General features: G+C 48.1%; 1 protein-coding gene across 1 annotated transcript in view; it reads left to right on the top strand.

Moving 5' to 3' along the window:
• Positions 1-26,296, top strand: part of ALK (ALK receptor tyrosine kinase) — a 730,695-nt gene that overhangs the window by 641,923 nt on the left and 62,476 nt on the right. Inside the window, exons 11-12 of the mRNA XM_068564150.1 lie at positions 15,835-15,929; positions 16,102-16,230. Coding sequence (XP_068420251.1) covers positions 15,835-15,929; positions 16,102-16,230 — 224 coding nt within the window. The remainder of the gene's footprint in view (positions 1-15,834; positions 15,930-16,101; positions 16,231-26,296) is intronic.

Below are 26,296 nucleotides of genomic sequence, written 5' to 3'. Positions count from 1 at the left end.
TCTTCAATTTGTTAATATGGTGTATCACATTGATTGATTTGCATACATTGAAGAATCCTTGCATCCCTGGGATAAATCCCACTTGATCATGGTGTATGATCCTTTTAATATGTTGTTGGATTCTGTTTGCTAGTATTTTGTTGAGGATTTTTGCATCTATATTCATCAGTGATATTGTTCTGTAATTTTCTTTTTTTGTAGTATCTTTGTCTGGTTTTGGTATCAGGGTGATGGTGGCCTCATAGAATGAGTTTGGGAGTGTTCCTTCCTCTGAAATTTTTTGGAAGAGTTTGAGAAAGATGGGTGTTAGCTCTTCCCTAAATGTTTGATAGAATTCACCTGTGAAGCCATCTGGTCCTGGACTTTTGTTTGTTGGAAGATTTTTAATCACAGTTTCAATTTCATTACTTGTGATTGGTCTGTTCATATTTTCTATTTCTTCCTGGCTCAGTCTTGGAAGGTTATACCTTTCTAAGAATTTGCCCATTTCTTCCAGGTTGTCCATTTTATTGGCATAGAGTTGCTTGTAGTAGTCTCTTAGGATGATTTGTATTTCTGTGGTGTCTGTTGTAACTTCTCCTTTTTCATTACTAATTTTATTGACTTGAGTCCTCTCCCTCTTTTTCTTGATGAGTCTGGCTAATGGTTTATCAATTTTGTTTATCTTCTCAAAGAACCAGCTTTTAGTTTTATTGATCTTTGGTATTGTTTTCTTTGTTTCTATTTCATTTATTTCTGCTCTGATCTTTATGATTTCTTTCCTTCTGCTAACTTTGGGTTTTGTTTGTTCTTCTTTCTCTAGTTCCTTTAGGTGTAAGGTTAGATTCTTTATTTGAGATTTTTCTTGTTTCTTAAGGCAGGCTTGTATAGCTATAAACTTCCCTCTTAGAACTGCTTTTCCTGCATCCCATAGGTTTTGGATTGTCGTGTTTTCATTGTCCTTTGTCTCTAGGTATTTTTTGATTTCCTCTTTGATTTCTTCAGTGATCTCTTGGTTATTTAGTAACATATTGTTTAGCCTCCATGTGTTTGTGTTTTTTATGTTTTTTTCCCTGTAATTGATTTCTAATCTCATAGCGTTGTGGTCAGAAAAGATGCTTGATATGATTTCAGTTTTCTTAAATTTACTGAGGCTTGATTTGTGACCCAAGATGTGATCTATCCTGGAGAATGTTCCATGCGCACTTGAGAAGAAAGTGTAATCTGCTGTTTTTGGATGGAATGTCCTATAAATATCAATTAAATCTATCTGATCTATTGTGTCATTTAAAGCTTGTGTTTCCTTATTAATTTTCTGTTTGGATGATCTGTCCATTGGTGTAAGTGAGGTGTTAAAGGCCCCCACTATTATTGTGTTACTGTCGATTTCCTCTTTTATAGCTGTTAGCAGTTGCCTTATGTATTGAGGTGCTCCTATGTTGGGTGCATATGTATTTATAATTGTTATATCTTCTTCTTGGATTGATCCCTTGATCATTATGTAGTGTCCTACCTTATTTCTTGTAACATTCTTTATTTTAAAGTCTATTTTATCTGATATGAGTATTGCTACTCCAGCTTTCTTTTGATTTCCATTTGCGTGGAATATCTTTTTCCATCCCCTCACTTTCAGTCTGTATGTGTCCCTAGGTCTGAAGTGGGTCTCTTGTAGACAGCATATATACGGGGTCTTGTTTTTTTTTTTTGTTTTTTTTTTTTTAATTTTATTTATTTATGGCTGTGTTGGGTCTTCGTTTCTGTGCGAGGGCTTTCTCTAGTTGTGGCAAGCGGGGGCCATTCTTCATCGCGGTGCGCGGGCCTCTCACTATCGTGGCCTCTCTTCTTCCGGAGCACAGGCTCCAGACGCGCAGGCTCAGTAATTGTGGCTCACGGGCCCAGTCGCTCCGCGGCATGTGGGATCTTCCCAGACCAGGGCTCGAACCCGCGTCCCCTGCATTGGCAGGCAGATTCTCAACCACTGCGCCACCAGGGAAGCCCCGGGGTCTTGTTTTTGTATGCATTCAGCCAGTCTATGTCTTTTGGTTGGAGCATTTAATCCATTTACATTTAAAGTAATTATCAATATGTATGTTCCTATTACCATTTTCTTAATTGTTTTGGGTTTGTTATTGTAGGTCTTTTCCTTCTCTTGTGTTTCCTGCCTAGAGAAGTTCCTTTACCATTTGTTGTAAAGCTGGTTTGGTGGTGCTGAATTCTCTTAGCTTTTGCTTGTCTGTAAAGCATTTGATTTCTCCATCGACTGTGAATGTGATCCTTGCTGGGTAGAGTAATCTTGGTTGTAGGTTCTTCCCTTTCATCACTTTAAGTATATCATGCCACTCCCTTCTGGCTTGTAGAGTTTCTGCTGAGAAATCAGCTCTGTTAACCTTATGGGAGTTCCCTTGTATGTTATTTGTCATTTTTCCCTTGCTGCTTTCAATAATTTTTCTTTGTCTTTAATTTTTGCCAATTTGATTACTATGTGTCTCGGTGTTTTTCTCCTTGGATTTATCCTGTATGGGACTCTCTGTGCTTCCTGGACTTGGGTGGCTATTTCCTTTCCCATGTTAGGGAAGTTTTTGACTATAATCTCTTCAAATATTTTCTCGGGTCCTTTCTCTTTCTCTTCTCCTTCTGGGACCCCTATAATACGAATGTTGTTACGTTTAATGTTGTCCCAGAGGTCTCTTAGGCTGTCTTCATTTCTTTTCATTCTTTTTTCTTCATTCTGTTCCACAGCAGTGAATTCCACCATTCTGTCTTCCAGGTCACTTATCCATTCTTCTGCCTCAGTTATTCTGCTACTGATTCCTTCTAGTGTATTTTTCATTTCAGTTATTGTATTGTTCCTCTCTGTTTGTTTGTTCTTTAATTCTTCTAGGTCTTTGTTAAACATTTCTTGCATCTTCTCGATCTTTGCCTCCATTCTTTTTCTGAGGTCCTGGATCATCTTCGCTATCATTATTCTGAATTCTTTTTCTGGAAGGTTGCCTATCTCCACTTCATTTAGTTGTTTTTCTGGGGTTTTATCTTGTTCCTTCTTCTGGTACATAGCCCTCTGCCTTTTCATGTTGTCTATCTTTCTATGAATGTGGTTTTTGTTCCACAGGCTGCAGGATTGTAGTCTCTCAAGGTAATTTTGAAAGACAGCACCGATTCAAATACGGGTTTGATGTGTGCTTAAAAGTTATCTCATTACTTTACATCTCCCTCGTATAACTGGTTTTCTCCATTCTCTCCCCACTTCATCAGCTTTTCCCCCTCCCCCTGCCATTCAACTGCCACTCCTTCTGCTGGAATTAATTCTACCTTTTCTCAAAATGGAAAAACGCAAGTTCTCTCCCTTTATTCTAATTGTCAGTCTCTTGCAGGGACATACCCTAGTTTTCCTGTTTATAATTATATATCCTAGTAAATTAAGCATAATCCTCCCACACCATCCTAAGCTTTGACATGCTTACAGCGCAGAAGCAGATGCTAAGTTCAGCTCATTACGAGATGGATTTGGAAACACCATGAATCAAGCCATGCCCTACAAATCACTGCAATCGTACAGCCAAATAGAACGTACATAACTTATCACACATATGTAGGCTCTATTCCCCAGGATTATCACTATAGAGGCTTTTAGCCACACAGTCTAACAAGAAGAAAATGTTCCCTCTGGAGATATTTAGATTTCTGTTCCCTTTGCATCCTTGGTCCTAATGACAAGTGGTGTGTTTCACAAAGGCATCTTTCAAATGGGATCAATTAGACTGAGAGTTATGGCTTCATGTACTTAGACCAAAAACTCCTCAGAGTCAAGATTTTTCTCCTAGTCCATTCTTGTTTCTCATTCACAGAATCCCTGTTTTATACACACAATGCTTTCTCTTTGTGTAGCATCTTCTGTGTTGAGAAGGGCATTAGAGGGACATTTTCATTACTTATTCTTACCTGAGTAGAGAAGTACTCTACTCAGTGAGTGAAAGTCCAAAGTGGAGATCCAGAGATTTCCAATGAACCTTAGTTTGCAGGTCTAGTTACGCCCCTGAAAGAGTTGCGTTTGATTCCTATTTTTGTAAGTTGAATCACAGCTTCCTCATAGAGCCATGGAAGTTATAAATGATAATGATTACAGCTAGCATTTGTTGAGTCCTCACTGCATGGCAGTCACTATCACAAGTACTTAAAATACATTATTTATTTCATCCTTAAAACAGTCCCTTGGGGGTAGATACTATAATTAATCCCTTTTTTATTAGAGGAAACTGAGGTCTAAAGAGGTGAAATAATTTTCCCTTGATCCTGAGGCTAGTCTGCCTCCTATGTACATGTGTGAAGAAATGAAAGCACAGTGCTTGGCATATAGTTGAAAACTTGGTATATGGTAGCCATTACAATTAACAAAATATTTTGGTTTGGGGATTTTTTTAGGCCACACCTCTTACTCATTTTGAGTTAGTTTCCTTTGCTTCGTCCACCCCCTGAGATCCATTGTCTTAATTCCCCACCACCAGCTCCTGCTAGAGACCTCCCCCCTGCCCAGCCCCACCCTGCCTGCCTTCCTTCTCTCACACCCCCAGCAGGGCAGCATCACCAGCCCAGGGAGATTCTCTCCTCTTCCTTCCAGGCCATTGTGCCCCCTCCCCGTATGCCTTTTCAAGTCACCACTCTAGTATGCCTTTGACTATCCCTACTCCAAAACTAGAGCATACATTCCAATAGGCATCTTTTACTTGCAGATGTATTAATGTTCCATGTCTAACAAAAGCATAAAAAATAAATACATTTGCTTATACATTTAACGAATCACCTTTCATAGAGAATAAAGTTCACTTCCATAAGGACTGACACAGAAAACTCAGGCCACACCGTCCCCATGAGAAACCAGCAGAGGGTCAGGCCCCGCATGCTTTCTTCACCACTGCCTGCCTCCCCTGCTCCAAAAATTTCCATTTGTAACTGCTTTGCCTCCACCCCTCCTTCTCCAGGGAGGAAGATGCCTATGGGAGGATGTCACACCCTGGAACACCCCCCACCCCATTCAGCCAGTGCCTACTGCCCTTCTGATGGGCAGGCTGCTCCGACTGCCACAGCAGCTGCTGAACCTCCCCTGAGATGCTCTCTGCACCCACAGAAGCCATGTACCTCCCTTCCCCAGGGCTTTACTCCTTCACAGCGTGAGGTGCCCGCTCTGTCCCACACCTCTCAGTAACTAAGGGGTTAAATCAAGGGCCTACAGGCAGTTAAACTAGAGGCTCCTCCTTAGAGCTCCTGCTTCCATCTCCTTCCACTTCACCAGAGAGCACCCTGTGAAGATGCTCTGGTGTGAAATGGTACTAACCGCCAAGATCATCCAGGTATTATGTATCTATTTATCCAGCCAACACTTACTGCCTACCCAGTAAAAATGCCAGGTGATGGGCTTACCTAGACAGCAATACAGCCCAGCCCTCTAGGAATGTTGTCTATTAGGCGAGGCCTTCAGGAAAACCAGTCTGTTGCATCACAGGGCAGTAAGGGCCAGGGATGGGGAGGTACCAAAAGCAAGAACAGTGTGAGCCCCAATAAAGCCACAGCTGTTGGGGCTCCTCACTTCCAAGCAGGCTTCTCTCTGGTGGCCAGTTGGGGTTCTCCCTCTGCCACATAAGCCGTTGCCAACGGAAACAGAGAGCGATGACTGTTGCCCGGTGTGGGCCTGCATTTGTTCGTTCATTCCTAACAATAGAGACTCACTCAGGAGCAGCCCCACAGGCTCCAAAACCAGAGGTGGGGGCAGAAGGGCAGGGAAGATCTCAAGGCTCTGCTTGCCCAGAATGGCAGCTGCCCTTCTCAACGACGTGAGTCTGGCTGCCCTGAGTCCATATCCACAGTGAAAACCCAGCCCTTCCAGGGCCCTCCTCACAGGCGGTGGAGAAGACAAAAGGTGCTCCCCACCCCTAGCCAGCTGTGGCAGCACATGTGTCCCTTCCTGAAGCCACAGGGGCTGAGGACCTCAACATGCTTATTAACATCGGGCTGAACTGAGAGAAGATAAATGACGGGCTCCAGCGCAATGTTAGGCCAAGCAGGGTGAATTGCACTGACGAAACCCATCAAGCTCAAGGATTTTCACCAGCAACTTGGCCTTGCTGTCCTTACCTTCCCAGAGGGAGGCAGGAACTAGTGTCCCAGCGCTCTAGACCTCCCTCCTTAAGACCCATTCTGCCTCCCCCAGGCCTGTCCCTAGTCCTGCAGCTGTGAGAGAAGCTGTGCTCAGAGACCTGCAGCCAGCCAAGGGCTAACTTTACCCATCACCCCACCTCCAGGAGTGGGTTAGTTGTCAACCCAACCACGTCAGGTGCGTTGAACACACTTGAGTAACTAGGCTTGTGCTACATGATATGGTAGTTGTGGTAACACTACCCAGAGTAACATTAAACCTCCAATCCTCAGGCTGTACAAAAAGAAATGTATTTCTTACTCATGTGAAATCCAAAATGAATGTGCCAATTGGCAAGTAGCCTTCCATGTGGTCATTCAGAGATCCTGGCTCCTTCTCTCTGTGGCTTCACCCTTTTCTCCAGTTTTGAAATCCTTTGCCTTCAGACAACCAATGAGGAAAGAGCACTGGAGGATTCTTGCATAGGAAGATTTTTATGAGGCATCACTTCAGCTCACTTTCCATTGGCTACAACTCAGTCACCTAGCCATAACTAACTGCAACAGATGCTGGGGAATGTAGCCTAGCTCTGTGCCCAGAAAAAAGGGAAATAGGTTTGATGAAAAAAAATATATATATACGTGTTGTGTGATGGGATAAGCCAAGGAATACGGCCCCCATCTCTGGCATCTATTAGAGTGTCACTTGAGAATACTGATTCCTTATGTAGCTACTCTGAGCATTGATCAGTCTTCTCCAAGAACCTTCATAATTCAAGGCTGAAATCAATTCCAGGATCTATTCTAAGGTATGAATGTTTCATTCCCCAAATTTTATGATGGAGCGAAACCTCACTTTCTCACTTTTAGTGAGAATTTCTCTCACTAAATTTTTCCTTTCTAAAAACAAACAAAAAATTAAACAAATATACAGGAAAAGGTATTTTGAAAAGGCTTTAAACTAGCAGGACAGCATAGGACAATGGTTTACAAAAGTGGCTGAACATTATGATCACCTAGAAAACTTGCTTTAATGCAGAGCCCTAGGCCCTGCATTACACAGAGATACACAGAGATTCTGACTTAGTAGATCACATACTGGGCCCAAGAATAAATTTTTTTTTAAGTTTCCTAAGTGACTGTGAGGGTCGACCACATTTGGAAGTCACTGGCATAAAGTGTCAGATCCAGATGTCTTGTGGACAAGACAGGGAATCAAGTGCCTGGGGAAGTGTCATTGGCTGTCACATTGTTAGCGAACCTATATTAAGCCCCCATCGAGCGCAGAGGATGGAAAGGGGTGTGTGACTCAGCTTCTTGCCGGGTCACAGGACCTGCATGCTGTGGGGGACACAGAGCATCCACATTGAGAGGCAAACAACAACACACAGAGCGTTGTGCTGGGTCTGACAGAGCGTGGCCAGTGTTCAGACGGTGCAGTGACCCCCATGTGTCAGGGCAGCCTGCGTGGAGAAAATGGGCTTATTATAAGCTGGGCCTTGAGGAAAATTTAGGTCTTGAGGGAAATGGGAAAGGGACAAGGGCATTCCAGAGAAGACCATCAGGATAAGCACAGGCTTCGAGACAGGAATGTTTTGTGTGCGTTCAAGAATAGCTAAGTAGGCTATGTCAGAGAATCCTGAGCAATCTCCTTGGAGAGGGTGGCTGTGGATATTAGGTGAAGTATTTTGGACTCTGGGCTGTGGGGAATAGAGAGCCATGAGCAAAGCGATGGGATGGAGGATGGGAAACTGAGATTGAGTACTGTTGGAGGCTCTTGTGAGGGACCAAACATGAAATTATCTGAGCCTCAGAGTGGAGCTCAGAAATGGAGAAGGGGAGCTGGAGGAGGAGCTGCCTACCAAATGGCACCGTCAGCCTGGGACAGGCTTGGGTCAGGCCTCTGAGAAGAGGGAGAGAGTGGCTGGGATCTTAGCAATGCAGTGTGCAACCAGGCATTGACATATACAAATCAAACATTCATAACTCTGGAAGGATCTGGCCTTGTTTCTTTCTCAGAAAACATCCCAGATCATTGGAGCAAGGAGTAGATTAGCAACTCTGAGCTTTAAATCCCATTTCTAACATTGATTTACTGTGATGTTTGGAACAAGTTTTTGCTTTTGATTGCTGCATTTCCACAATCAAGAGTGCAAAACAGTGAGACAGATCCGGCCTGTGAGGCTGGTTTAAGAAGTAGTTGCTCAAAACAGCAATAAGTGAAGCCCTTTAGAATAACAGGACGTTCAGATGTGCTTGAGATTTTCTTGGTAATATCCACGGCTCAGTTTACAAGTCAACAGATGCATACATTTTTCTTAACTCTTAGTGCCTCTGAAAATGTAACCCTGTGTTCTCAGCCCCTTCTCTTCCCAGGCACAAAGTCTGGAATTGAGGAGATACCTGGGCTGCTGATATTTGAAGCAAAGCAGCTGGATTTCCAGCTGCCTGATTGACTTCCCACCCACACCTTCAACCTGGCTACCAACCCCACACCTCACACCTGAGTGATTCTCCTGTCCACAGCACTACCATTCTTTTCTAGGCATTCAGTTCTTCAAAGTCTTCCTTGACTTCTCTCACTGCCCAGATTCAATGTTTTCTCAAGTTGTGTAGACTCTAGCTCTATGGGGGCAGAACCAATAGGGACTTTAGAAATCTCATGGTCAGAGAATAATATGAATTACAAGTCTGTCCATATTCCGCAAGGTCAAGTTCCATGTCTTAGACATCTCTATACTCCCAGCTACAGACACAGTGCCTGACTCATAGAAGTTGCTCAAATAATCTTTGCTTGAAGGCGGAGGAGGAGATACGTAATTTATAATACTGCCCGAGGAAGTACAGATTTCTAATAAAAAATAATAGAAAACAGGAACAACAAACTAGAATCTCCCGTACTGAAGAAGGGCTTCCAATATGAAAATACTCATATTACATAGATTTTAAAAAACCATAGGTGCACCTGACAAGTTTCAGTGACTTGCCCAGGGTCCCACCAAGTATACAGCCCATTCTTCACCCCACTTTACCTTTTGAGACTCCGCTTCCACCCCGCAGAGAAGGCTGCTAATTCACCTTCATAAAGATATTTGTGTCAGGGAGAAGGGAACCAGCAGCCACCCTTTCCCTGGATCTCCTCTCCATGAGGAGGGCCGCCATCTCTGGCACCATCTGAGCCCTCCAAGCCACAGGCCAGCACGGCAGCAGTGGGTAGAGGATAAGGCTAGTGTTGGAAATGTCTGTGTGTCCTGAGAAAGGTGGAGCAGGTGTCCCAGTCTTTCTGAGATGAGTGGGTACAGGCGCTTTCTGGCTCTTAGGGGCTGGTTGTACTTCACCAGTAGTATGGAGGACATTAAGAGGCTAAGCGAGATTAAAGAATTTGGATGGCTCTGCAAGGGATGGCGAAAAAAGTGGCCTGGGAAGCAAGAGGCCCGAGTTCCCATCTTCCCTCTGCTACTGTCTCCCTGTGTGACCTGGCAAGTCAGATGATGTTCCCAGGAGGTCCCTGCCCTTCCTTCTTCAGCTCTCTTCTTATGCTGGTGCCCCCAGAGATAATCTAGCCTCAGTAACTCAGAAGGGGACATCCAGCCCAAGAAGCTCGCTCTCATGCGCTCTCTCTCTCTCTCTCTCTCTCTCCCCACCTCTCCCTGGGGAAAGTGCATTAATTCTCCTCCCTTGGGGCACTTGACACACTCGAGCCTGTGGGGCAGGTATTTTTGTGCACAGATACCTCCCGATGGGCCAGGGCTCCACGAAGCAAGATTTCCCTTTCACCTTTCCCCTGAAAGCCTGGGGCCCAGGGATAGCTCAATATATGGGACACAGAATGAGAGAATGAAAGAGCAAAATGGGAACTTGCTAGAGAAGGACTTCTCCCCACTCTGCAGTCTGGCAGAACATCATTGTGGTGGGCCTTTCCGATAGGAGGCATGCTAGAGCAAATGTGGGCACCAGATCCTTAAGAGTCAGCCTCTGGAATGAGCAGAGATAGCCAGTGCCTGGAAGGCTGGGACTGAGAAAGTTGAAGAGTTCTCCATGCTTGCTCAGCCGGACTGAAGATTCATTTTCTCCCCTATTTCACCCCAAAGCGCTCCCTCACAGAAGCCAGATTCACTGTGAAAGATTTCTGTGGCCCTTGGCAGCCCCGGAATCACTCTGTATTGACTTCCCCTCTCTGTTCTTGATGTCATTATGCCCAGAGGGGAGACCGCATCAGGAGATGGTAAATTACTGTGTGAGTGGGACTGCCGGGGAAGCGGGGGGCTCCCAACTGCTGAGTGTGGCCTAGAATGTCCAGCCCACCCCTACTCTACCGTGCCGGAGCCAAAGACTCCTAGCATCAGGGCACACGTGCCTGGCCCTGGCCTCATTGATCCCAGCCAAGGCTGGTCCCTGGCGCCCAAGGCTGGCCATCAGCCCCTCTTCTTCCACTGGTAACTGAAGTCAATTACACAGATAATAGGATGGATGCAGCAGGGCTTTGTCATCTCATACATTATTCTAATAGAAATGCATACAGCGACCCGAGCTTTGCGACAGTCCATTTTAGAAGCCTTTTGTGGAGCAAATCAACTGCACAGTGAGAACTTGGAGAAAGCGTGTTTCCTCAGCAGTATCTGCCAGCCCTATCCTAAGCAGCCAGAGCCCAGAGAGCCCCAGCTGCAGAAAGGGATGTGGAACACTCCCACCTTCCAAGCCCGCTGAATGGTCGACAGAGGAATCCAAGCCGCGGTGCCTATCCATTAAATGCCTGTTACCCAGCCCGGCCGTTCTTTCTTCTCTCTCTCCAAAGCCTTCCTAGTCCCTCAGTCCACATTCAGACACACACCTTTTTGTCAGCTATTTAAAATCATTAAGTGAACTTAATGAGGTTTGTCAATCCCTAAGGCTGGCAAGGTGGCAAGTAAGGCATTGTATCCACTGTCCATTAACAGTCTGTTGCCTGAACGAGATTGTGCGTTTCTGAGCTGTACGTGAGCTGCCTCCGCACCTCCCGTGCAGACATCTGCCCCGTGGGTCTGGGCGGCACCTGATGCCAAGGCCGCCCCTCTACCCCGGCCCTCTGCCCCAACGGCCAGCTCGCAGAACCCCCCTGGGTCAGCTCTCAACAGGCCTCTCTGTAAAGCTAAACGAGACAGAGTCGGGGGGCTGTTCTTTATACAAAGCCAGGCTCCAGCCAAGATCTCTAGCCAAGTCTGTGTTAGCAACAAGCTCCCAACCTCACTGCCTGGAAAAGAGGGAAAAAGCAACAACCACCCAGGCAATCAAAAGTGTCTTCTTTGGAGAAAGAGAAAGACCTGAGCAGGTGTGAACTGTGGAGGGGCAGGGAGTGAAACCCCCACGGCTGAGGGCCAGACGGAGGGGTCTCAGCTGCCATGCTCTGAAGTGACACAGCTCAGTAAGGGAGCTGGACAAGCCCCAGAGAACTGGCTTTTCCTTCTCCCTGACCAGGCTGCCCACGGAGAGGGAGAGGGAGGCTCTGCCGGCCCTAAGGCTCTGCTTCCTTTCCCCACACAGAGCTGAGGCTTTGGGGCTGCAGAGTAACCTGTGCACTTGTTAGAACCCCCTGGCCCCTGCCATCGTGGCAGTAATGTGGCGTGGACCTTGTTTTCTCTCAGACCCAGAGCAGTCCTCCTGGTATGTGCTGGAAATTTCCCTCAGTCCCAGAGCAGTCCTCCTGGTATGTGCTAAGACCCAAGACCTGAAGCCGTGGCTGACTCTGGAGAGTGACTTGGTGTCTGCACTTAGGTCGGAAAGACTCTGAGAGCCTTGAGGAAGTCTCACCCATCTCCAGCCAGGAGAGGGCAAGCAGAGCCATGAGCAAAACCTTCTTCACCTGAGGTTCAGGCAAGGATACTCTACGAGGTACCATCCAAAGTAGAGAAGGCTGGATCTGGGTGGCCCTGATCACCGCCTGGTCTCTTGGCTAGTGCTTCCGCAGAAAAGAAGCTCCTAGGTTGGGTCTTCTGTTCCCTCCCTGCCCCACCATCCCCAGACCCCACTCCCCAACTGCCTCTGCTTCACCCCTGCCCCACCCCCCGCTTCCCAGCGTGACCCACCTTTGTCCCACCTGTCCCCTCCCTGCAGCCTCCGGAGTCTGGAGCATTTGGGGGAGGGTTGGCAGCGTGGCCTCCTGGGTGGACAGAGGCAGCATCACGTGTTTACATCTGATTCGGCATCTGACTGAGTCTTCCCTGATTGTTAGGAGTGTTCCTGACTCAAAATATGTGCAATTCCCAGTGTCAATCAAATTCTTTGAAACAGCAGCTGCCACTGCCATTGCCTTGCAGAGCACTTTAGAAACTCTTCTATTTAGAAACCATTCCAGCACCAGCTTGCATCATGCCATCCATGCTAAGAGGCCCAGTGGCTGGTTGAAAACTTTGCAGCTCTAATCTCTCAGTAACGAGAAGGAAGGCAAGAGAGGGGCAGGGAGAGCAGAGAGGGAAGGGGAGACATCCATTTAGGGGAAGAGATCAATTAGGGGGGAAACAGGGGTTTCGGCCCTCTCCCCCATGCTCAACGGGCACACAGGTGTGACTTACTTGCTCACGATCCCCAGGCCCTCCTGGAAAGTATTCCCATGACGCAGCTCAGCACCGAAATCGGTGCCTGGCCTGGCCCCTTGGCCTATGGAGGACAGTCTAGGAGATGATGAGCCTGAGCGGAGAGTTGGAAAGGTGGACGGAGGGCCCCTTACCCACTGCCGTGCAGGAGCGTCGGGCAGATTTGCCTCCCTGATGTTCCACCAGGGAACGTGATTCTTTCTAGTCACCCTCTCCAAGTAGCTCTAAGTACCTGTTTTCTTGCTGCCTGGGGGCAGTATCTCCCTAACCCTGGCAACTGCTGTAAAGAGAACGAGACAGCAATATTAGGGCGCTTGTTGGCCCCTTGAGAATCCCAGGTCTGGCTGTGTCTGGGGGTTACACAGGCTCCGGCTAGGAGTTCATCTGTAGACCATGTCCGCTGTGGAGATCCAGGAAAACCACACCTCTGACCTCGCCAAGACTTATGGAGAAACCCAGTGCAGGTGTGTGAGACACATGGGCCTCTCACCATCTTCACCTCCTTCCACACCCCTCGCACTGGAGCTGGAGGGGCCCTGTCCTGCTCTGACCCGTCCCCCACTCCAGCTCCTCTCCTGGAGACACCCTCTCCTCACTGCTCTCCATCCCCACGTCCACATCTTTGAGTCCTTTCCTTCCTTCAGAACCAACCTGAAGACCACCTCCTCTGTGAAGTGCTCCCATCTCCGCAGCCTGGTGGAAGTCTTCCTTCCTCTGAGCTCTCAGAGCATCTTACCTGCACCTCTCATGGGGTATCCACCTCCTTCTAACTGATTCTACACTGACATAGACACCCTTTGTCTCTCCACTGGTCAGCAAGCAACTTGAATGCAGCATCTTGTCTGATTTCTTTTAGAATCCCTTATAGGTCTGAAGTAGGACCCAATACACATACATGAGAGGTGTACGTGAAACGAAAATCCTTTCAGTGGGTGCTCATCAAAGTCATAATGAAAGATGCGTCTCAGAGGCATGTGCCAGGTGCCAACAGCTGGCTGTACAAATTGGGTGGGTTCGACCCCTCATGCACAGTCATCCAGCCCAGAACAGGATTTGGGGATTCTCCACTGGGCACTCTTCTTGCCAAGCCCAACCAACCACCAGCCCTCTTTACCGGTCTATCCTAATGGAGGCACGTGGGCCCCATCATGGGGAATGTGGCCTGAAGGCACCAGTGAGGTTGGCGTGAGTACAGCAGATTCAGGCATTTCCTCTTCAGAATCAAACCAGGTTTGGGCCCCCGAATTGTGACTTTCAAATAAGAAGGATGATTTGTGATTGACCAGATTTCATAAGACAGGTAAAGGCGTAGACGGATTTACTGAGTAGCTTGGTTAAGAAAAATTGATCACAAACACACTATTTAGATAAAAGTTTGATTTTGTTTTCAAGTCTTTCCCCCACAAGAGGCAGTAATTCTTCTCTGGTCCCAGCGTTTAACCCTTCTACGTGTGGATCAGAGGTCATCCACTCACGGGCATGATGGGGGCTTCCGGCCTCTGTGGCAGTTCACTCACTGGCTATAAAGCTTTGCTGCCCTCACTGCAAATCATAAGCAAACATTCCTTCTCCTCAGGTGTCTTTCCTCTGTGCCTTGCCTCCCTCTGCTAAGGCTGTTTCCTGTGTCTGCTCTGCCCTCTTCGCCCCGCCTTCTGCACGCCGTCAGCCTCCCACTCCTGCCAACACTTCTGTTTTCTGCTCTTGCTACCCCACACTGCCAACTCTGTTGTCTGAGTTCCCTCTCCCCTTTCGTTTTACCAGCATTTTTGAACTATAATTTGCATACCATCAATTCACCCGTTTTAAGTGTACACATCAATGACTTTTAGCAAATGTACAGAGTTGTGCAAAGAACACCACAATCCAGTTGCAGAATGTTCTCGTCCCCCCAGAAAGAACCCTTGTGCTGGTTTACAGTCAATCCTGTTCCCATTCCCAGGCAACCGCTAATCTGCTTTCAATCCCTATAGATTTGCCTCTTCTATACGTTTCATATAAACGCAAAAAGGTAGGTGAATAGCGTCATGAGGTCTTTAATTACTGTCTGGCTTCTTTAACTTAGCGTAATGTTTTTGAGGTCTATCCATTTTATAGCCCATAATCATGCCCATTCTTTTACATTGGGGAGTAACATCCCATTGTATGGCCACCGCCTATGTGGTTTATCCAGTCACCAATTGGTGGGCATGGGTTGTCTCTCTTGATATTTTAACATCCACACCAGAGACTGTGCATGCTTCTGCAGGGTCATGCTGGATTGACTTTCTGAAAGGTGGGAGAGGGATTTTAAGTTCTCAGGAAACTCACTTTACAGCAGGACACGGCTAGCTAACTGAAGTCTTCCAGGAGGATGACTTCCCAGGAAACAAATGAACCAAAGGTATTTTCTATTTATTCCACTCTAAAGCCTTCCCTGGCCACAGTCCCAGGACCTGATCCTCCAAGGCTGTGAGAGAGATGGAAGGAAACCATATCTCATGGGTTTACTGTTAACACTTATGGCCCACTCTGTGTTGCTTACAAACACTCCCAGGGATCACACTCAAATCATTTAATATTTAACAATCAGTCGGGCACTGCAGAGACCAACCCCAGTCAGAACTGATACTGAACAAGACATGGGTTCCTCGAGATCCCCCTCTATGTGTGAGGAGTTAACCTTTCAGTTGCTGGATAAGGAGAAATCCAGGGGGCTCCAGGGACAGAGCCATGCTTCCTGAGGCAATCAACAAGCAGAGGATACATGGGGGACAGAGGCGCTTTATCAGTTGGCACAGAAGCATCTCAATGGTTTAATAATGTCCTCAGCCCCCCCTGTGAGCACCAGCTGATATGAAGCCTAGCCCTTCTGCCCACCCTGCACACCCAGAACGCACAAGAGGTCTCCTCAGAGTATCCGGGAGTCCTGGTCTCAGGCCCCAAGCTCCAAATTCCATTACCTACAGAGCAGTCCCTCAGAAAGGGAAGTGCCCTGTGCTGGAGAAGTAGGGAGATGTCGACTGCTCCCCCTTCGCCGCCTCCCTGAGATTAGATGAGGCTGATAGCAGCTCCAGTTGCGAGCTGGGTCATCAGGGCACATTTGGTTCGTGCTGGACGTTGAATCCAAGACATGACCCACCCGTGTAGTTTCTCACAGCCACTCCTCTTGACACGCTTACAGGTTCTGGCTGCAGATTGTTGCGTGGTGGGGACCAGGATCCAGAGCCACCGTGGCTTTCAGCAATATCTCCATCAGCCTGGACTGCTACCTCACCAGTGAGTGCACTCTGTCCCCAGCACTTGGCCCCCAACCCAGACTACCCTGGGCCTCACAATCCCGCCTAGACCCAAGCCCGTGGTCTCCGCCACCTTCCCCGGGGCATACTCATCTCTCCCCCTCAAACCGAACCTCACTTAACTCAGCCCGTGGGGGTCTTCTCTATTCTAGTTGGTGGGGAGGACAAGATGCCGCAGAATACGGCACCCAAGTCAAGAAATCTGTTTGAGGGAAGCCTAAACAAGGAGCCAAAACCCTGGGAAAACACACCAAAAGAGAACCCCATCTTTGACCCTACAGGTAAGGGTTCAACTTACATATGTGAGCAAAGTAATTTTTTGTTGCAAAAGGTAGAAGAAAGATATGTGCTGTGATTGGGATGGGGAGCAGTGTTCATAGGATAAAATAGTCGACCTTTAGAAAGAAGATCACCTACCCCCTGGCTAATGGGCTCCAAGAGAAAGCTGTTTGGTTGTCGTATTCCCTGGGGAAACGGAGCTTCTGAAAGTTGTGCAAAGGAGCAACTGCCCTCCATGCCTGGGAAGTACCCAGGCCCCGACACAAACAGGGCAAACAAGCTGGTACCCTTTTCTCAACTCAGTCCTTCGAGACCACTCCCCATTTACTGAACAAAGCACACCTTCCATCGATTTCTTCTCCTCGTAAAGAGGGCTGGGCCCAAGGCCAAGGTTATCCGTTGCTCAAAGGCAGACTAGCTCATCAGTGGTAAACCACCCCCCCACCAAAGCTTCAGGTTCAACGCATTTCCCCAAAGTTTGGCTCCCTTCTGAAGCTGTTTAATTCAGCATCCCCTGGGATCAAGGACTTCTCATGGGGCCCGTGCTGCTTCAAACACAGGCCTCTTCAGCCTCTGGCCCTAAACCGTGGGTGTGACTTCTCAGCTGCTCTGTACCAGAGGGAAATCTCTTGGAATCAGTCTCCAAACGCAGTATGAGGTTTGTCGGTGGTTATTAGATCTGTGAGCCCAGCCCCAGAGAAGCTAATGAAGGCCACTGGGCCTGACACCTGCAGGTCAAGGGGTTCCCCCAGGTGGGTGCTGGTGCGTGGGGTGTCAGGCTTCATCCAACATGAGTAACTCAGAAAGGCCACAGTCCACCCACACTCTTCCTCTAAAAGGTAATTCTATATTAAAATAACAATAAATAAATGATACCTCTCTCATTTCTACTTTTAACGTAAAATTTTTGTTTAGTGCAAAGTACAAAAAAAAATAGTTGAGGCTATACCTTTGCACTAAATTCATTGACCCTCAACTTACTAAATAAATATTAGCTTTGCTTTGTCTTTGAAGAAATCCTTTCCTTTCCTTCCCCTAAAAAGCTGTCCCAGGACTCTCATTCCTTCCAGTTCCTGCCTGATCTAATCCAGCTGCCAAACCAGAGGAAAGCGTTCGTTGCTTTTCCCATCACCTCTCTCCTTTTCTCCCATCACCTTGAACTAGAACCTCAATTTTTTTTTTCATTTTTTTCACACGAAGAGGAACCTGGTCTCCTCAACCGTGATCTCTATTTCCCCCTCTGCCTCGTGGTTCGCAGAAACATCTAACATGATGGAGGCAGCCTTCTGCTAATCGTTCAGCACCTGTCCCCGCCCCCCACCCCAGTGACTCACCTCCATCACTTCCTAGCCCTTGGTCAACCACTGCCTCCCTGCGATAAACGCGATAAACGCGGTAAATGCGGGACTTGCGGAGCAAACATAGCGGCAAGCCCCGCCCCTCCTCACCACCAGCACCGATTACGTAGCAGGAGCTCCAGAAACACTTTATCAATTGACTGGTGGGCGATTGATGCTTGAGCTCAATACTCAGATGTCGGCAGCGGGACCCCGCAGCCAGCGTTTAGGGAGCAGCCACGCACCCTGCCTGACTCCCCGGTTTATTGCCATATAACTCCCAGTGGCCCTAAAAGGCTGATCGATAAGGGTCTGCCCGGTGGCCACTCAGATTAATGAAATCTCGCAGAGGCTCAAAAGTGGCAGTGCTCCCCTACCACCTCCAAATAAAATTAGAAGCAAGCGGGTGCCTGAGAGGCTGGAGATGACAGTGGCAGACACACAAGCTTCCTCTGCTGCCTGACCCCAGCCTCAGGGCAGGAGTGACAGCAAGTGGCTGTGGGTCAGTGTTCTGTCTCCAGACCCCTTTCAGAGTGACCCCAGCTCAAGAGGAAGGGGACACTGAGGCAAACACCTCCCCAAGCAGCCTTGGGGGGGCGTGTGGAGCAGGGCCTCCTTTCCCCACCAGCCAAAGGACGATGTCCACTGAGCTCCCTGGAGCGGCACTTAGCCAGGACCCAGCATCATGGTCAGGGAGAACAGGCCACGCCCTGGGTCCAAGCCCAGGCCCACCCTCTTGGCTTTAATCTAGAGCTCCCCTCCTAGTTCTTGCACACTTCCTCTGCCTCTGCCGGCGGTCCAGACCCAGGTCAGGAGCTCAGAGAGCTCCCAGTCTAGAAGAGGAGAGCACAAGGAGACAGATACTTGGACGATTAGGGGAGGGCAAGGTGCCTGCAGCGAGAGAAGTGCCATCGGAGGAGGGACCTGGAGGGGGAAAAGTGCAGGCAGCTCATGGAGAGGCCACGGTCAGGGCCACAGCCACTCAGAAATAATCACCTGGCAAACGTTTGCCTGGCACTTCCCACACACCTGGGGCTGTGCAGCTACGACGGGGAAGAGGGGAGCCAGTACCCCCTGTTCTGGAGCTTCTGGCCCATGGGAAGTGGGTAGCCTGTGAACCTGCAGGTCATGGTCTGCAACGTGAAGCTTGTCGACTGAAAAAAATGCACAATGTGATAGTTGTGAATTAAGTTTTATTTGGGGCAAAATGAGGACGATAGCCCAGGAGACAGCATTTCGCATAGCTCTGAGAGACCGCTCCGAAGAGGCAGGGGGGACAGTCAGTGTATATGTGATTTTGGTGAACGGGGAGTATGTGCAATGCAGCACACATTTTTGCAGAAGGTTGCTGCTAGTCTCGTGAAGGTTACAGCTAGCCACAAGGAGCAGACGTCACCATGAAAGATTTTAGTGCTTTCTCTAGATATGAGGAGATGCAAGGATTGGGCTCATAAAATCTTCTCCTGAAAATATCTAACTATTTGAAGGCCTGTTCTGCCAGTTTTTTTAGAGCACAGAGTGTCTCATTCCTGATCTACCCCCTGAACTCCTTTCAGGGTGACTGTTGAAGGTCAACGGTCACAGCAGCTTATGATTTGAACCTTGTAGAGGTAGATGCCAAGTGCCAATTTGTAGTTGACAAGCTTAACTTCACTCAGAGCTTCTACCCGGGAGAGGCCCCTGGAGAGGAAGGGAGGGCTGGGGGCAGAGGGAAAGGAAAGGAAAGAACAATCAGTGAGCACACCTGACCCTGGGCTGGGGGGTCTCACACATCTACTCCTCTAGTCCTCACTCTGGCCCAGGGCCCGCTGCTGTTATTAGAACTGCAGGGGTGAGAGAGATGACGGGGAAGAATGTAAGCATCCCACAGCTGGTAGGAAACGGGGCCAGGATGTAGCCCTGAAGTCTGCACTCTTCAGCCAACTGAGCTACTTCGAGTATCCAATTATCCTATCAGAGGTCAGAGCTATAAATGGAAAAGAGCTGGGAGAGCGTCCCAGACGAGAGCCCCTGCATGATCAGTAAACAAATCTGCTCCCAGCCACCCCAACAAAGGACAGAGGAGGCTGGATAATAAGATTTTCTCCCCAAAGTTCAGCACTGTCAATTTCTGCTGGGCTGGAACAAAGGTGGCTGGTGACATTTCGACTCTCCTCCTGGCAGGCTTCCGAGCAGCTCCTAGAAATGCAAACGCCAGTTGGGTCTTCTGAAAACCGTCACTCACAAAGCTTCCAAATTTCTAAACACTTCTCATGTCCCCCAAGCCAGCCCTTCCCTCTGATGAGGGCCTGACCCTCTGGGTCTGGGGATTTCCTCGCCCCCAGCCCACGGGGCAGAGCTGAGCCGCTGGAGCATCCAGGCAGGGAATAGCCTGTCCAGGTGCTTCACGGAACATTCTCGGAAGCCTCTGAGTCCCTTTAGCTAATCAGATGAAGAAACTGAGAGAGAAATGGGGCAAGTATTAAGGCTGAGAAATTACATTTGTCAGCTTTGCACATACAGTCACACTAACCAAATGGTTGGGATGATGCAATCACGGGCTGCAGAGCTCTCTCTTCTCTCTCTCTCTCTCTCTCTCTCTCTCTCTCTCTCTCTCTCTCCCCCGCCCCCCAGCAGTTATGACCACTAGGGGTGAGGAGGTGCATGCAGGCTCTGTCACCTTCTCTCTCTGTAAAAGCCCAGGTAAGGACAGGCAGGACCCTCCCCCCACCCCGGGCCAGATGACTCTGCCTCTCGGCTTCCTAACCCATCTCTCCTTCTCCTTCAAGCTTACATATTGTGTAGGAGGGCAGGATGGAATCAGCTCAGTGTACATGCAAACAAGCCCAACCCACAGGTATCCATAACTTGCAGAACCCTGGCATCAAGCCACAGTCTTGCCTTTGAGTTGGTTGGTGACAGTTGGTTTACTGTTTTCTGAATACACGTCTCTTGCCAAAGGTTGGTGGGGAGACAATTAAAAATGTGTGGAAAAGAGCACTGGACCAGGAGTCAGAGCTCCCGGCTGGCCTACACTAGCAAGCTGTGGTCCTAAGGCAGGTCTCCCCTCTGTCCGGCCTTCCATCCCCTCATCTGATGGCTGGGGCATGTCAGCAAACCCTCAGGTAACAGCTCGTGTTTGAGGGACTAACACAAACACAGACAAAGGAGAGAAAACTGCTACCTTTGAAAATCAAGGTTGAAGTAGACAGTCTCCAGGTCCCTTGCCATCCCCAGCTCCATGGTTCTAAGAGCTGAGGGGATATGGCATAAGGGAGCCAGAGCTCTCCTTGGCCCACTGCTAATGTGCCCAGAAGTGAGGGTGACTGCAGGGTCCATTTCCACACGCACTCCTATGATTCAAGAACAGATGCCAATTCCAATGAGAAAGTTTTATGTGTTTCACATAAATTGATTGGGTCTATTTCTGCTAAATGCATTATCCATTCACCACAGAACAACTATTAGAGTTAATAGAATTTGTAGCTAGAGCCATTATGCTCCAAGCACACCCTTCTGGGGATGACAGCATTATTGGAAGGCAGGCTTCACAGGGCCTGGCCTCGCTCACTCAGAACTGTCTTCTCACTCACTGTGGGTCTTTGTTTCCATCGGAGCCTTTCGCATCTGCAAGCCCAGCCAAGCTCGTTTCAGCGGCATACCCCAATAGTGAAGATTTACCCAGTTCCTAAAGAAATACATGTATCTCATCCAGTTCCAGAAAATCCTATCATCTTATCAGCTGCTGGCATTGCAGACAACCTCATGCCAGGTTGGAGGTACAGAGGGAGCTGGCATCCCTGCTTTAGCCGTGGCTCTTTACTGTGTGTCAGTTTTGAAGGCAGGAGGCCCCCAAAGCTTTGGGAGGACAGGCAACAAGTCAAGATAGAAGCCCCACTCACTCCAGGGGGACCTCAGAATAGACTCCTAAGTTCACTGTATCATTAACAGCTTCTTCCAGAAATAACCAGTGACGATCTGGGACTGCATGAATGCAGCAGCGAGCAGGTCGGCTGTTGGGGACCTAGATCTGGCCCAGGGTTTCTCTGTGTCCTCACGTCATCTGCTTCTGGTTACCTGGCTGGGGGAGGGAGGACCCACAAGCGCTCCTTGTTAAAATGCTGATTCCTGGGCCCCACAGACCTGTGGAATCTTAATGTATGAGAATGAGAGGTCAAGCTCTGCCTTTTTAACAAACTCACAAGGAAAACCTGGTTTGAAACAGAGTTTAGGAACCCCGGGCTGCAGCCCGACCTCCTCGATGCAGATGGGCGTGGACCTTGGGATGGAGAGGAGGCGGGCTCGGGGCCACACAGCATCCTCCAAGGGTTCCGTTCGCAGACAGTAAGGGCCTCGCCTCATGCGTCTCCTCTTCACAGCAATGATAACGACTATCACTGAGCAGTGCCGTGTGCTGGGCTCTTTCACGTGCATTATCTCATTCGCTCGTACTATAATATTACCCCCCGTTTACAGATGAGGAACTTGAGGCCCACAGAGAGGAAGTAACTTGCCCTAAGTTATACAAGTTGTGTAAAAGGCTAAAATCACATGCAAAGTAAAGTTTTCTAAGCCAAATAACATTTGGAAGGGCAAAGTTTCCTTAAAGAAACCTTAAAGGAATCCCACTGTTGAATGGGTCTTCTGGAGGAATCTCTCTTTGAAAAACCCTGAACTGAAAATGTCAGTTTTTGCTTAAACCGAGCACATAGGCATCTTCACTAATATTCCAAACAGCACACCAGGCGTACAATGCACCTCCGCACATGTAAGAAAGCTGATCATTGCAGCTAATTTGCGTCTCTCCGTGCACCCCAGCCTTCATGGATGCACATGAAAGGCACTTCTGTCGGCACCCGTTCAACTGCGGGGAGCACCTCTTTGAGAGCTGGGCCGGCATGGGGCTGTAGATATAATCCTTGGAACCCGTTCGGGCACTGGCCGTTTCCCTGCTCAGCTGGCCCGCTGTTTAACCATGTGCTGCGCATTCTCTCTTATCCACTGATTTTAGATTATCACCTATTTATAGCCAGAGTACTAGTGATAACGCATGAAGCACCAGCTCTAACAAGGCTCGTGGGCCCCCAGTCACTGCGGCAGCCTCGGCGCCCTCCCAATTAGGATGTCACTCTTCATTTGAGTGCAGCTCCCTTCCCCAGGAGCTAGCGCGGCTGTGCTCCAGGGACAGAGGTAGCTTGGAATTAATTCGTGACTCACAATCCCCGTTACTCATGTTAACAAGTCCCTCCCGGAGCAAGAGGCTTTGCAAGCTGGGGAGCCAGTCAGCATCCCCAGGAGGTGGCCGACACCAAGGCCCAGGGGCTGCTTGGTGGCCGAGGGAGAGACAGCACTTCCGCAGGGACCCGATGATGGTGAGAGGGAGGAACTGAAGGCTGGATAAGAAGCCACGCTCCCTGAGCAGAGCACCCACTGGCAGCAGAGCTTCATGGGTCTGCAGACGGCCCCCTTCCCTCTGCACCCCCGTCTCCAGCTGTTAAGCACACTCGGTGTCTCTTATGTGATCCTTACAGACTCTCCCCGCCAGTCCCCAGGAGAGACATGACAGTCCAGCTCCCAGCCCTGCCACCTACTTAAAGCCACTCACTTCTCCTTTCTGTGCCTTTGTTTCCTCACATCCAAAAAATGGCGCTTATGTAGTTAGGGCTTCCATCTCATAGGTTTGAGGAAAGGATCACATAAGTGAATCGGTGTCAAGGGCTTAGAGAGGTGCTTGACCCAAAGTGAGCTGGGTCAGCTACATGAGCTGCTGTTATTTTCCCCATTTTAGAATTGGGGAGACAGAATCAGAAAGGTTATGTGGCTTACCTCACCAATCAGCTGCAGAGCCAGAGTTCCCACTCAAGCCGGCTCACCCCAAAGTCTTCCCGCTCTAGCCCCATGCCCATTAAGAACAATCCCAGATACCACCCAGCTGCTGACCGCGGTTAGGGAGAAGCTCTTGCTACATCCAGACTGGCTACATCCATCTTCTCTTTCCACGAGGAGATTCAGCTCAGCATTCAACACAGAAAACCTCATTGCTTTCCAGTTAATGTGTTCACAATTCCCTGAATCTCTCTCCTAGAAAAAAAAAAAAAATCACGTCGAGCTGAGTTTAATTTAACAGGCCTGTGTTGGTGCCTGCTCCGTGCCCTGTCCTGTGCTGGGTGCCTTGGGGCCTGCAGCTGGGAACAAGCCAAAGTGCCCCTCATGAAAAATGTACCACCCAGAGCGGGGCTCACATAAGCCGGACATGAAGCCACTGTTACCCCAGTACAAGGGAGTCTCTGCATCCCTTTTCAGGTGTCCAATTCTGATCACAGCTGGAATTAGGACAGGTGCCCCCACTCCCCGGCTCTGCCTTTATCCTGCCCTGGATGGTGAAAGGGTCTCCATCCAAGACTGATGCATTGCAAATTATGCTGAACTGATCATCATTTTTGAAAAGAAATCCAGTGTCCTTTGAGAAAGCAAGGAGTCAACAGCGTACTTCATAACTGCCCGACCCTGGGCCCCACTGGAAAAATAGTGCAGCAGCCTCCAGCTCTGGCAGACTCAAAAATGCTTCACGAACCTCCAGTCTAATACGACGTGCTGGTTGGCGTTATGGCGAAGCTGCAGACAGAATGCCTTCACACCATGCCGTGGTTCCTCTTAGTAGCAGAGAGGACCCATTGCCTTTCTCTCTCCTGGCTGGCCTGAGAAAACATGTTGTTTTTCCCATTTGTTTTAGTGAAAGATGAGATAAGTGAGAGACAATAAATGACCTGGGAACTCTGAGCTCAGCACGCCTTGATTAAGATCATTTAGCTCCAAGACTAGCAGGACTCAAAGGCCCCTCCATCAGTGCAGGTGCATTAAGCACTTGTTATTTGGGAAGTCCACTTTTAATTATCGTCCTTCTCTCAGACTTGCTTGTTCTGCCTGCAAAATAACCCTGCATCCCCTCGGAGCCTATTCAGCTCTTTACTTGTTGCAGCAAAGCTTCAGTGATCCTGGACAGAGAGGTTTTTTAAAATTTATCTGGGCCCAGAGCTGGACAGTGGAACTACAGGGGAGAAAGGCTGAAATGCTAACTCTAGATCCCAAAAGGCGGTTCCTCCCTGCTTGCCCCTACATTGCCAAGAGGAAAAGGAACAAGAGGTGGAATCACCTTAGCCATCACTGAGTCAGGGAGAAGAGAGAGGGCACAGGGAATAACTGGGCCCACCAGCGCCCTCCACGCTGGGTGCTTACCAAAAAGATGAGGCCAAAGAAAGCATTGGCTTCTGGGGAGGGCTTTGGGGTATACAGATAGGTATCTATTGCTTTGTAATGAACTACCATAAAAATATAGTGGCTTAAAACAACACACATTTGTTATATCAGTTTCTGTGGGTCAAGAAACCAGGCACAGCTTAGCTGGGTCCTCTGCTTCATAGTTTCTCATAAGCTTGCATAAGATGTTAGCCAGGGCTGGGTCTCATCTGAAAGCTCAATTGGGGAACGAATTACTCCCAAGCTCACATGGTTGTTGGCAGTTCCTGGAGAAGCTGATGATGAGAAAGAGAAAGAGAGACAGAGACAGAGAAATAAGGAGTCTACTAGCAAGATGGAAGTTACAATCTTATGTAACATAGTCATGAATATAACATCCTGTCACCTTTGTCATATTCTGTTGGTTAGAAGCAACTCACAGGTCTCGCCCACACTCAAAGGGAAAGGATTATGCAAGGGTGTGGCTACCAGGAGGTAGAGATCACTGGGGCCACCTGACAGCCTACCCGCAGTGGCTTTTGTGTGTCAGAGATCAACCAATCACCAGGAAGCTTTGAGAGCTCATTGTGGATTCTGATGGGCAGAATTCCTGGCAGCAATCTCAAGCCTCTCTGTTCAACATTCCACAGACACTTAAATATTCACTAAGTACCTACTGAGTGCCAGTCCATAGCAGAATGGAAAATGGATCAACAAAGAATCCCAGAGACAGTGGTTCCAGCTGTGGGACTTCAGGAGAGTCAAACATTCTGAGCCCCAGTTTTTTCTTTATTCATAAAGTAGTGATAATAATTACCTGCCACAGTTCTTTTTCAGAGCTGGCTATTGTAGTGAGCAAATGAGATCATTTGCTTTGAAAGGTACAAAAGAATACGCTAATATAAAATGTGTGATATTATTATTAACATTATTAAACTACATAACAGAAAAGATTGAGCCAATTCACTTGTCCCTCGTATGTTGCCTTCTATACATTTTCAGTGTATTTATAATCCTCCTCCTCCTCCACCTATGAGCTGTGCACTCTTTTATTTGTATAGAAGTATGTGTTCTGGGCATATTTTTCCTTAATTTTTTTGCAAAAGTTTCAAGCACATTCTAGTTTTTGCCCTCTTAAAGCTAACCATCTTAAGAAAAAAGGGGGCAGTATTTTGCATGTTGGGTCCTTTTGTTCAATCAATTCCCCCAACCCAGCTGATCATCAGTTTGTAGGTGAAACCCTCAAACTCCACTTGGGGGAAATATGTGACTTGGGTAAGGACATAGAAGATTGCCCCCCAAAAGACCCACTCATCAATATAAGTTGAAAGAGGGTTTCTAGTCTTTTAAAGCTTGTCAAGATCTCAGAAATAATGGGGACTCCAGAACTTTCTCCAGGGACAGCTTTTCAAACAAATCCCAGGTGGTTGGATCTGAGAGGCCTGATTTGGTTTTTATAGTGAGTATTGACAGTGACTTCATAATAATGTGAGAGTGTATTTTATTCTTTTAATTG

This window comes from Eschrichtius robustus, chromosome 15, assembly GCF_028021215.1.
Source record: "Eschrichtius robustus isolate mEscRob2 chromosome 15, mEscRob2.pri, whole genome shotgun sequence".
Lineage (NCBI taxonomy): Eukaryota > Metazoa > Chordata > Mammalia > Artiodactyla > Eschrichtiidae > Eschrichtius > Eschrichtius robustus.
Note: the sequence above shows the minus strand (reverse complement) of the source record. Positions and strands in the feature narration are given on the sequence as shown.